This window comes from Acipenser ruthenus, chromosome 4 (assembly GCF_902713425.1).
Source record: "Acipenser ruthenus chromosome 4, fAciRut3.2 maternal haplotype, whole genome shotgun sequence".
Lineage (NCBI taxonomy): Eukaryota > Metazoa > Chordata > Actinopteri > Acipenseriformes > Acipenseridae > Acipenser > Acipenser ruthenus.
In genome coordinates this window covers 15,692,055-15,704,951 of record NC_081192.1, presented here as the reverse complement: position 1 = coordinate 15,704,951, position 12,897 = coordinate 15,692,055, and the positions used below count along the sequence as shown (strand labels likewise).

Below are 12,897 nucleotides of genomic sequence, written 5' to 3'. Positions count from 1 at the left end.
TGCACAACTAAACAATGCAGGGTTTCAGTTCCGAATTAATAATAAGTACAGGCACAGCTCTGCATCCTTTCTCACGGCACTCCCGTGCTGGTGGTGAATGCACAGTTATAGTGGCTGGTGCTGGTGTTTGTAATCTGGCTTAACAGATGGCTTAACAGCGACAGCTCCCAGGTGCTAGCCGGCTAATAATTACAAAACAAACACTGTTAATACAGTAAACAAACAAGCACAAAACACTCACGGTTACTTTTTTCTCCATCCTTTACAGGTCTTTTCTCAACCATAACAAAGAAACAGATCCCTCGGGCCACATCCCCTGATATACCTTCAGTCACGCCCCCTTTGGTAGCGAGTACAGTCATGTCTCCTCCAATTCATGACTGACACATCGCCTACCGCAGTAAGGCACTGACTTCTAGTATTGTGGCTTCACCCCCTTTTTTGATGGCCGACTTCCAACTGACCCTGGAATGAACTGTCAAACCATCCAGTCCGGGGCACACTGTTCCTGTTATACCATGCCCTCACAGGTCAGGAGGGAGATTGTTGACTCAGATTAATTCACTCTCTGTCACAGTGGTATAAAATGTTATATAATAAGGGCTAGTTATATGACAACCAGTTCACCAATTTTAAAGATATGTCCAAACAACTGACCAGGACCACAGGCCAGGGAGTTCCTCTTGATATGACTGTACAAGTAATCACACCCAATAATTTTTGTTACGGTTAAAAACTGGATATGTTCCCTACACCACTCCTTTCTAACATGAATCAACATGCTCCTTTATTGGGGCTAAGATTGCAACCTTTAAAGTAACCACTTTACTGTTTTCAAAATACATTTTAATTTAAGCAACCTATGGATTTTGGTAAAGAAAAAATGATAATAATAAAAAAATAAGATATGCCTGTCTCAGCCAATCAGGTGGCACAATTCCCAGTGCAATATTTGACCAAATTCAGACAAGCAGATATCAAGATGTAGCCTTCAATTGCTAGAAGCATTTGACCCAACAGAACTCTAAATAGGGTGTTCCAAATTCAGTGCTTCATATTTGAAGTTTTGCATTACGGAGCTCCCAATGGTTCCACAATGAACCCTCTGTTGCTGTATTACTATGGTTCTTTATAGAACCCAAAAAAAACAAGGAACGACAAAAGTAGGGAAATGTGATGTTAGGATTTTCAACCCTAACTCCACCCCCTCCCCCTCCCCCTCCCCCTTACGAGCAGTGGAAGGATCAAGGTAAGACAAGTAACCACAGACAGCCGTCATCAGGTAAAATAAATAACATACAACTCTGCAGATAATACAAAAGATATCCATCATCATGGTCCACTATTTGTATGAGGTCAGCTACCTTGCCAGTGTGTTAGAGAAATACCTGCATGCTGGGCACCATGGTGGGGTGGTGCTGTATGTAGCACACCCCAAAGTGTTTCCTAGAGACCTACCGGGCGGCTGCCAGGGTCGTGGAAGAAGGCACACTGTGTAAGGATAACTATTTATAGAAAGCATGTGTGTGCTATCCGCTAACATAGTCCATAGACACTGGAGAAATGGTGAACACAGAACATACTGGTATGACAGCACAGTGCATACACACCAATAGTGACGATGAGGCTATCCTCCCATTAAACATCTCTGTCTGTGTTCTCTTGCTCATCCAGTATGACCCTGGAAAACACTTGTTTGAGCCATATTATTGGTGCTGCCCTCTCAAACTGACAACGACACAGCATGTAAACTCACCCATGTAAACACAGTTTCATAACAGTGGACCACATACACCTTCATTTTGCTGGTACTGATATCATTGTGTCAAGCATCTGTCGCATGGGGTGTCCTGTTTTTGAAGTGCTCCCCTCCCCCTCTCCATTATGGGGGGTGGAGTGGAGATAGGGTTAAAAACACTAACATCACATTTCCCTACTTTTGTCGTTTTAATATCAACCCTAACTGATGCATTAACAACGTTTTATGCCAAGAATTTCCTTTCTTTTTGAGAATATATAGTTCAGGAAGATACCCTGTATATTGTAATATAAAGCATATATGTAAAAGTGGCTATATTTGTAAACGTTTGTATTGCAGCAGCATACTAGGTGAATGCTTCTGTGACATAAAAATCACATACTAAAACATACTAACAAAAACTTCAACTGTAACAATGTAAATTCAAGAGGAAAATGGTAATTAACTATAAATCTATAAATAAATGTAAATGAGGCTTGAATCTTAACTGTGTGAAGATAAATTTCTTAAATACTATAAGAAGATGCACACAAACACATTGTCATATCATTTAACAATATGTAACTGTAGCGCCTCCCAAGTACAGGGAGCCAACTAAATTATGGAGGAAAAACAGGGTTGGTACCCAATGTTTAATTATTTTATCGTCCGACTACGCCATTGTCTGAGTACACCCAAAAAGATGTTAGTTATTTTAGAAATTACCAGCTGTCTACAGCACACATTCTCTTTAAAATAGGGTAGGTCAGGTAATTCAGAGACAAATTACAGTGTCTCATCAAATTCAACCATTTATTTAGCCAACAAACACTAAAAAGTTTTAATGGTACATACTATAACATATTCCTTCACAAGCTATACAGAGCTATATAGTTATAATGACCCAAATGCAATGTGCTATAATCAAACAGAGCAATGGCCAAACGTTTAATAAAGTGCAGAATAATATGGCCTAAATACAGACTAAATATGCAAACCAAGGTGCAAATCAACTTCCTAATGATACAAAACTAGAAATAATGTAAACCTTACATTACAAACCTCTGCTAAAAATGCAATACCCAGCAAGTTCAAAAATACAAACATACACAGACATGCATTGGATGAGTTCCCCTTTAAATACACAATTAAAATATCACCAATTCATTCTGCCTTTGTCAGCTGACATATCTCTCAGTTTTCATAGTTCTGATCCTGATAATTTTTAGTTACCGATAAATTAATAGAAGCCAGTGGATAAAGGCAGAACGGTAAGAAAAGCGGTACTGCATTTTGTTTCTTTGCAGCTGAGATCTGGTTTAGCGGTCTGAGTCTCAGTACCCCTAAAAGGTGTAGGTTTGATTCCCACTTTTGACAAAGCAAAGATTTTAATTATTTGAACTTAATGTTTTCAAACCATAACAACCCGTAAAAAAAAACCAGTGCATTTGTTATAAGAAAAAACTTGTATTTAATATTTAATATATTTGATTTATTTTGCAGTGTTTCACTGGTACTGAGTGAATGTGAATTTTAAAGTATTATCTCTATATGTAAAACATCTCTCTATGACTGCTTTTCAATTCTGTGCTTTTCATATGGATGCTACACACTGTAACTATAAATATTTAGGGTTAACATATTTGGTGAATTGGGTAAAAAAATCATTTTTAATCCATTCATATTTGTGCTTTGTCATTCTGATAATACCAGCACATTATCTGAGAATACTCTCAGCAATAAGAACCGGCCAGTAGAAATTAAAGATGCATCCACTGCTGGATTTGTATATATTTTTTTTAGTTCGAGATGCCATGGCATGATAAAAAGCTATTTAAGTTGATGTTGTTGTCTAGTGACTTTTATAATATATACACACAACACAAGAGAACCCAGTTTCAAACGTGAGTGTTCTTACCAATAGTGCCTGTCAGAAATACTGTAGATTCAATAGGTGTAACTATCGGAACTTCACATGTGTTGTGGCTGCTAAAGTGCACTGGCAATAGATAAATGAAAAAGGAGGTGTATGTATAGTGAATCATATACTGGACACCTGAAGCTCGTGCATAAATTCAGCTCCTGATTTAAACTTGTATATATATGTTACCAGGATGTTAACCAAATCAAACACAACAACATCAGTGCAACTCTCAGTCTAGCTACAGTATTTATTTTTAACTCCCCACTCCCTGTTTAACACTAGCTCAGGGCTATTTCCCCAGATCTCAACTTTTTATTTTAATACATTTAATAAATTCATCATTTTATTTGTTTCAAATATGTAATACTTTATTCTCTCCTTCGTGTCTCTGCATCATGTTTTTATTATAAGAGGACACAGTATTTAACAAACGGAGGGTTGCCCCGTCTCCCAAACATGTACAAGGGCCAAGATATCCCTGTTTTCAAGAATGTCAAACAAAAAAAAGAAAATTATATAAGAAAGGAAAGCTGATAAACCATTCATGTTTTAGCTCCAACCTTTGTAGAAGCTGTGTTAAAAGTGCCTCCTAAGGCAATGGCAGATTAAAGATGAGGGGTATTTCAAAGCACTGTGCAGCTTTGCTCTTTTGTGAATTTTTAGAAGCAACCCACATAATCAGGACATCTCCCAGTACAATGGATACTGTTAACATGCCAGATGAACATAATTACTCAAGTTGTTCTATATTCGCCACCTCACTCTACTTGCCAAGTACAAGCCTTTATTCCTTTGAAGATGGCTAAATCCTTACATAAACAAAAGTGCACATACTGTACTTAAAGCAGCACTATGCTTACATATATAATATACATACATATATATATATATATATAAATCGAATAATAATATGTCTCGAGTTGGTTTTGCACGAGTCGCACAGCTCGTCTGGATGCCCAGGCATGCTCCTTATTTCTGGCTGATTCCTTCTAAACAGCATGTTTACCATCTGTATTACCACCCAGGCTCACGGCTCCCTTTCGTGACTTATTATTATTATTACTATTATTTATTTCTTAGCAGATGCCCTTATCCAGGGCGACTTACAATTGTTACAAGATTTCACATTATTTTTACATACAATTACCCATTTATACAGTTGGGTTTTTACTGGAGCAATCTAGGTAAAGTACCTTGCTCAAGGGTACAGCAGCAGTGTCCCCCACCTGGGATTGAACCCAGGACCCTCCGGTCAAGTGTCCAGAGCCCTAACCACTACTCCACACTGCTGCACACTTATTAAAGGTATGCGATGATAACCACGCGACGTGGTTTTGTTGTGACAACTTTCTTGGACATTACAGAACCAAAGCAATTTTAGCATTCTTTACTGTTTCCTGAGTGTTCCTTTCAGAACAAAAATAACCATCAGCCATCACATAAATTCAACTTACAGGATCATAATATTGTGTAAAATAATTGTCATTGTTTACTAACCTGACCCAAGTCCAAGGTGACGTTGACTTTATTGTACTCCAGCCCCCGAGAAAGAGGTGGGCTTTGCCACCAGCGCTCTGTCCCATCTATCGCAGTAGTGATCGGGTAAGCTTTATTGGGGTCGTTTGAATTGCAGTAATCACAGTACTGGCCCTGAAAGGCAAACAAATCTTACAGTTATCAATTTGCAATTGAATGAGGTAAACACACTGTCTAATCCATCAAAGACATAGAAAGAGCTTCATTTTCACATTACACACCAATTTTTCATGTTGAGACTGGGATAATTGTTAATCTGACTGCTTTGTAGAAATTAGAGTAACACCATGTGTAAGTGTAAAGAGGAATGAACAGTTTTCCATATCCCATAGCCTGGAGCGTTCTCAGCAAACGATTGTGGAGTTTTTGCAATTATTTTTGTCCAGTGGCATTCTTATTCTCTGTTTGAATTTTGAAGTCAAATAGGAAAAGTTTGTTAACAATGGCCAGGTTTCCATGCAGCTTAGAAAGTCGTCACTCTCTCCACAGTCATGATTTATGTGACGTAGCCGCACATACCACGCACATTTCACACACTATAGGAAGTGTGCATCTAAAATGCTATATGACTTTAAGGGGTAGGTAAATCATCTTCTTGCACTAAACAGCTATACAATTGACCAAAAACTCAGCTTGTTTTGCATGGAAACATGTCCGAAAGTCATATATTATGCTTACGAGACTTAAGCACTCAAAATCCTGTTTGTGACATAACCTCGCGCAACTTTCTACTATACGTAAAAACCGTACCACCAAGCAATCCTTTATTATCTGAGAGGTTCTTTGACCAAATAGGAAAACATGAGCATACAGTAGGAGTAGTTTAGATACCTCTTCATTTAGTATCTTTTTTTTTTTATTATGTGACACCATTTATTCAACATTTCAAATTAATGCCATTTGACTCATAAAATGATAGTGCTTTATAGTTTGATTATTTTATAAGCAATGTTATAAAAAATACTGAAGCTACTACAAAAATGCAGCCCTTTGTAATACATAAATAAATAAATAACGTAGCCCTTTGCGAAGCACAGATACATTTGTTCATCCTTTCACACTTTGCTTATCTTCGTGTTTGGTGTTCGGATAGCCGACTGCTTTAAGCTTAGACTTTTCTGTCTCTTAGCTATAAGATGTAATACACTGCACACTGGCCTTAAGTAGTATCTACAATGGGTACCAACCAAGGACAAAAAAGTCACGTTTGTGTACCCCTAAGTATTAAATTAGCATAGCTGGGAATTCGTTGCCAGTGGCTTTATTATGGGTGTGGGCTATTTTGTTAAAAGTCAGTAAATAAACTCCAAATCCACTTACAAAGTTTGGAAAAAGTTTAAGATAATCTACAAAAAAAATTAACAAAAACTAACATGGGTGAGTACAGAAGCAAAACAGCTTTGCCTCTCCATGGAATAGCACACCTGGACTTTAACCCCCATATACTATGAACAGGATGAAGTCTCAGGGTTAAAGAAAGAAAGCACTTCTTGGTCCATAGCCTGCCTTTCATATTTTCTTGTCACAGGTACAATGTTTGCATTTCATTACAAACTGTTGAAATCTAACAATTCCTGACTTGCACCTTGTGTTGGCGTGTGATGACTGTTCTGAGGTTCAGCAGAGCTGTCCCTGACAGTGGCCTTACTGGCCTATATTCAAAAGGCTGTTCTATGTTTTTTGACAGGTCTTTTTTATAGAGCTGTCATCAACATATTTCTGAATCCTGGCTTTTTCACCTTTGTTCTGACAACCAACTGTTCAGTTCTCAGCTCTATATTCGCCACCTAACTCTAGTCCACAATACATGTAGGTCATTAATCATGTTTCTTTTTCAAAATGCATCATAAAAAGAAGTATGGGTTAGCAAACACTTGTCAAATACAAGCCTTTATTCTCCTTCCTTTGAAGATGGCTAAATCCTTACATAAACAAAAGTGCACATACTGTATTGAACTTAAAACAGCACTGTGAGTGTAATTCACATTAAGAAGTTTACATTGAACACCTTAGGAATGCCACATTTAACCAATTAGACTCACATTATTGACATTAAATTTCTATGGAATTGACTTTTCATTCTAAACCCAGTTTTAATTACAAATGTCATAAATAGTCAATTGACAACATAGCAACTTCAGCCTGTAGCCAAAACGAATGACTGATTTGTATAAAGTCAGTCACACCAGCATTTTCTATTAAAAAACAGGACCTTAAAACAAGAAAGGACAATTACGTTACACTTGTCTATTGTTTAAAAACACAAACAATTCTGCCAGACTTGTCATCCTTAAGCTTTATTAGGTCGATATAAAAAATAAAATGTGCGGGTTATAAAAAATAGAAGGAAATAGTAACAAAATATAGTGAAGTATAATGTAATGTACAAGTTACAGCGAAGCGTTTCATCGCACTCGAGTCAAATGACTTCACAAGCACCCAAATGAAAACATACTTTTTTATTCACATTACACGGCCCGATGACAGCTGTCTTCCCTTTCAAAGAAACGGAAACGTTCTTCAACGTTGTTAATTGAATCCTGACGTGTATCTATCTTGATTTGTTCTGAATACTGTAAACCCACATCAACTACTGAGTGGCAGCAAATTCCTACATTTCTATTGGAGACTCCGCTTAAGAGATTTAAAACGAGATTACAATCAGAAACGGAGGCTTGTTGGCGGAATTTACAACTATATTATAGTTATATAGGGAGGATTTAAAACAACATTGCAAATTGTGGCGAAATTTTAAAAATGTCTAGACACCCAAAAACCCCAGAAGAATGTGCCTGTGACCATAAGGGTTTGGTTATTGAAGACAGCAAAGTAAAGGTAAAGGTACAACTTTAGTGTGCAAGTACTGTCAAGTTACTATACATACAGCACTACCCCGTTATAATGCAGTTGTCGGAGTCCATAATTAGAAGACCACGTTATTTGTGTTTTGCCTTATAACGAAAATTGGCATTTTGTTTCCCAAAATGATTTACATGCCCACAGCCAAGTGTACGGTGAAAAATGAAGGAAGGAGACACACACAATTTGCAGGTACTCTAACCCACGGTTTATTGGGATGATTATTCCTGGCTCCTGTTAGCCAGGACCACATCAAAAACAACAAACTGTCTTGCACTCTCACAGCAGCACATTCACACAGCAGCTTGTCTCACTCGGCTCTGTCCGCGCTCATGTGGGTACCCCCTTACGTGCTTTTATGTCCCTGCCTCCCTGATGACGTTCCTGCAGAAACCAAGTGAATAAAGCAGTGTAATTAATTGTCTTTAGCGCAGCACATTTTTTTTCCCTAGAGCAGCCCTCTTTGGAGTTAATCTTATCAAGAAAACCTCTTAGAGGGCTCCCAAGTGGCGCATCCAGTAAAGGCGCTCCACATGGAGTGCAGGATGCGCTCTATAGTCTGGACGTCGCGAGTTCGAGTCCAGGCTATTCCTTTGCCGACCGAGGACGGGAGCCTCCAAGGGGCGGCGCTCAATTGGCCGCCCGGGGGGAGGGAGGGCTAGGTCGGCCAGGGTGTCATCAGCTCACCGCGCACCAGCGACCCCTGTAGTCTGGCCGGGCGCCTGCGGGCTTGCCTGTAAGCTGCCCGAGAGCTGCGTTGTCCTCCGACGCTGTAGCTCTTGGGTGGCTGCATGGTGAGTCCACAGTGTGGAAAAAAGCGGTCGGCTGACGGCACACGCTTCAGAGGACAGCATGTGTTCGTCTTCGCCCTCCCGAGTCAGCGCAGGGGTGGTAGCGTGAGCTGAGCATAATAAAATAATTGGCGATTCCAAATTGGGAGAAAATAATAAAAATAATTGGCAACGACTAAATTAAAAAAAAAAAAAAAAAGAAAACCTCTTAGTTTTTCTTTGTCTTTTATCCATCCACGCAATGTAGATTCTGCAACATTTATATCTTTTGAAACTGCTGCTTGAGTTTTACCTTTTCTTACTCAGTCCACTGCTTCAAGTTTCATTTTAACAGAGAAAGATTTTCTTCTGTGCTGTCTGCCATGCTTCGTACTGTATATCTGGAACGTTCACCCAACATTTGCGAGTCACATTGCATTATGGGGGAAAAAACGATTTACATAAAACTTGAAAATAGCTAAAAATAAGCACCAAAAAATGGAATTGATAAAAACCGAAAAACAAAAGCCCTAGTTATAGGACAGCGAACATCTGTGTATGTGGGTAATATCGGCATGAGAAGAAATGAATGGGCCGAGCAGAAACTTAGCCAAGATCTGTTTACGAGCTGCAAGTGTTGATATAATGCACACAGATGCTCGCAGTCCTATAAATCTATTACAGCCTGGATTCTGCCGAGTCAACGCCTCGGTTTGACGCGTAACGCTCACCATGACATCTCTACACACATCGTCTTCCGTCAGGTCTGTCAAGGGCAAAACTGCATTCATCGGTGAATAAAACACTCCACCACTCTCTCTCTCTCACCCTCAGAAGATGGTGATTTCACTACGTCTCTCAGCTGTCAACGTGTTACCCCTGAACGGCCTCCGAGCATGTAAATCATTTTCATGCAGACGGCGAGCTACAGTCATTCTTCCTGGAATTTCTCGTGCTGTAACCACAGCAGTCTGAAAACGATTACGCAGATGGATCAGTCGGATGTGACGGTCCTGGGCCAGTGTGGTGACCCTCTGCCTTCCATGACGTGGCCTGTCCCTCACAGCTGGTTTCCTGGTTTCTCTGGACTAGTCTGCTGATTGTTGAAGCAGAACATCTCATTCTCTGGGCAACTTCTGTCACAGACAGTATATTTGTTTTCTAATCATAAACCACCTTTATTTAATTTTAATTTCATTGAAAAGAGGGAAATGTTGATGAAGAGAGATCGTTAATTGGCTAAGGTACTCTGCAGATTGTGATGTCATCATTTTGAATGGACTTTGCAGTTGAATAGAATTTGAAAAGGTGCCTCAGGTATGATTTTTTAAAGCTGGTGACTTCAACAGTGCTTATACAGTATGGAGAATACACCACGGTAAAAAATAAAAGTGACACGGTTAATGTCATAAATAGGGTTTCTCGGGGGATTACAGAAGGTGAAATGTGCACTGATTGGCTGAAAGTTCCTAAGCAGTCTATAATGTGTTATCTGTTATCTCCTTGTACACTTCATGTATCCTTTACTTAGTTACCTCTTCAACATAAAGAACATTTGCTTGTTCAGTTTGGAAAAAAATACATATTTTCAAGCTAAATTGGTGTAATTTTAGTTCCCGATATTTATATGTGTGTGTGGCTTCAATTTCATGTAAAAATAAAACAAATTACCGAATGAACAACAGAATAATATCAGAAATAACTTTTTTACATTGTTATTTGGAGAATGTTCGCTGAAATGCACAGTCAAAACCATTCCAGTTTTGGAAATATCTTTTTTTATTCCAAAATACTTTCAACTTTTAGATATAATTAGTCTTCAACTGGAGCCAGTTCCTCTGTATAAAGATAATCAATGTCAGGAAAGCATCTGAATTGCAAATAAAATAGTTAATAGTCACTATGACGATTACTGAGATACACCACCCCCCAAAATGTCAATCTTGTGAACGATTCTGGCGTGTGTGATACAAAAAATACAGTCTCTCGAGGGGCTGTTCTTTTGTGAACAAACCATTTGGCAAGTGAGTAACAGTTTTACATAACAGTGACTCAAGACCTAAAATAAAACAGTTAGAAAACAAAAGTTTGAGCCACCTCTAAGTAAGGGGTGGATTAGGTGTGCAGCCAGAAAGCTGCAACATATGTAAGTAATTACAGTACTGGTATATTCCAAAATACAGTCTTGCTGTGAGCATTCTGGATTATAAGAAATGGGCTAATAAATGCATTGCAGTCCTCACAGAGTACAGGATTAAGGTCCCTTAGTTTATACACATGTGGTCTTAAGTGTTGGTTGCCCACTAATGTTCCTGAATGAAGATAAAACATACAGTATAACTGCACAAGGTATTTGAAGACCTTTAACTGAGGTGTCTCAAGAGGCCCGATACTGTAGCTGGCATCTATGCAGTTTAAAATTACCCAATACAAATGCAACACTGTTTCCCAATGCACCACAAGACCACAAGTAAGTATTCTAGGAAAGTGGGAATAGAAGTAATGCCAACAAATTGGCCAGATTGTAACACACTCAATCTGCTCACCAGAAAAAGAAAAAAAAAAATCAACAAGGAAATTAGTTTGGATTTAAATTCTTGCCCAGTGTAATCGTTTTAATCTTTTTTAGTTTTAAAAATGAAGGCATGCTGTAGATTACCATACAATCTGAAAAAAACAAAACTCTAACCATATAAATCAATCTTTGCAGTACATCTGGATAATTACACTATCATCACAAAAGTGCGTTCTAATTTCCACTTGCAGGATGTGCTGTTGGACCAGCATGATGTCAGTGTGATAATACTAAAATGACAGTACACAAGGCTAAATACACTGCGAACAGTATGTTACCTTTCCTATCAGGTAGAACTCAGAATGGCAAATGCTACATTTCCTAACAAATTTTAAAATTAAATTTCAAATGTGTTTTTTTTTTATTATTATTGTTTTGGTTCCTGGTTTCACTTGCTTCCAAACAATAACCTACACAACAGCTTGTAGAACAATTAGAAATATGTTTTTATAGCATGCTGTATTCTCATTAACAAAGCATGCGTTTTGTTTAGCAGATACACGCTTAATACTATTTTACCACCTATTATCATACCTTAAAAAACGTGTTTTAAATCAAATAAAATAAAATTATAGCCGCTAAATAAATCTGAATTCAAATATGCATTTGCGAGTAGAAAGTGATTCCACATACATCGCTAGTATTGTGAAAGTTTTTAATTATTCCGCATTATATTTATAATTACCTGTATCGTTTGGCTAGGTAGCCCGGCCGTGGGTCCTCCAACGAGCTTACAGTAGAGCTCTGACTTGGGCCTGGCAGCTTCATCTTCTCCGCAGGTCGCTGTGGCAGAGATCCGTGCTCCCTCGGCGATGTTGAAATAAGGGGGATGGAGACTGAACCCAGTCACTTCATTTACGAGGATCTGAGTAAATCCCGAACGGAGAACTGAGAGAAGTAAAGAAAAGAGCAAGGCAGTAGAATCCGTGCCCCTCTTCCTTCTCGCCATGTTTGACATTTTCTTGAATCCTTGAATGTTTTGAAGGCAGCACAGAGCTTAATAGAACCAACTATAAAAATGAATGCAGACACGCACACCCCCTCCTGATTACAATACTGCCCCTGCATAGGAGCGTAACGTTATCCAATTCTGTTTTTCAGGTTCAAAGCCGCCTTAAAAACATGTTTTAGAAAAGAGGACATTATCTTCAAACAGCTTGTGTGTGGAGTGTTTTTTTTTTTTGTTCCCCGTCAAAGTGTCATCTGAGGGGTGTCAGATATCAATGATTATAATTCCCAGAACAGACCTATGGATATAGTCGAGATAAATTCAAAATATTCGCAGTGCTCTCGTTTACTGTTATAACTTACAAAACATTAGCATTGTTACAAAAATGTAAAACAATTAAAAGCTCGCGCGAATACGCACGCACACACACTACCCTTAAAGTTTCCCATAGCAAAGTGTAATAAACTAAAAAGAACAATGAAAGCATGGTAAATAATAGATAAGCATTGTAACGCACAGATAGATATGGTAAGGCATTTTTTTTTT

General features: G+C 38.5%; 1 protein-coding gene across 4 annotated transcripts in view; it reads right to left on the bottom strand.

The window, feature by feature from the left end:
• Positions 1–12,582, bottom strand: part of LOC117399383 (laminin subunit alpha-3-like) — a 120,307-nt gene extending 107,725 nt beyond the window's left edge. For 3 of the 4 annotated variants that reach the window (XM_033998488.3, XM_033998489.3, XM_059022077.1), the window contains exons 1-2: positions 12,088–12,580; positions 5,160–5,312 (exon numbers count right to left, since the gene is read on the bottom strand). In XM_033998488.3, the coding sequence (XP_033854379.3) occupies positions 5,160–5,312; positions 12,088–12,360 (426 nt within the window). In that variant the 5' untranslated portion in view covers positions 12,361–12,580. Of the gene's footprint in view, positions 1–5,159; positions 5,313–12,087 lie in introns of all 4 variants that reach the window. The other variant, XM_033998490.3, reaches the window with a different exon arrangement.
• Between the last annotated feature and the right edge of the window lie 315 nt (positions 12,583–12,897).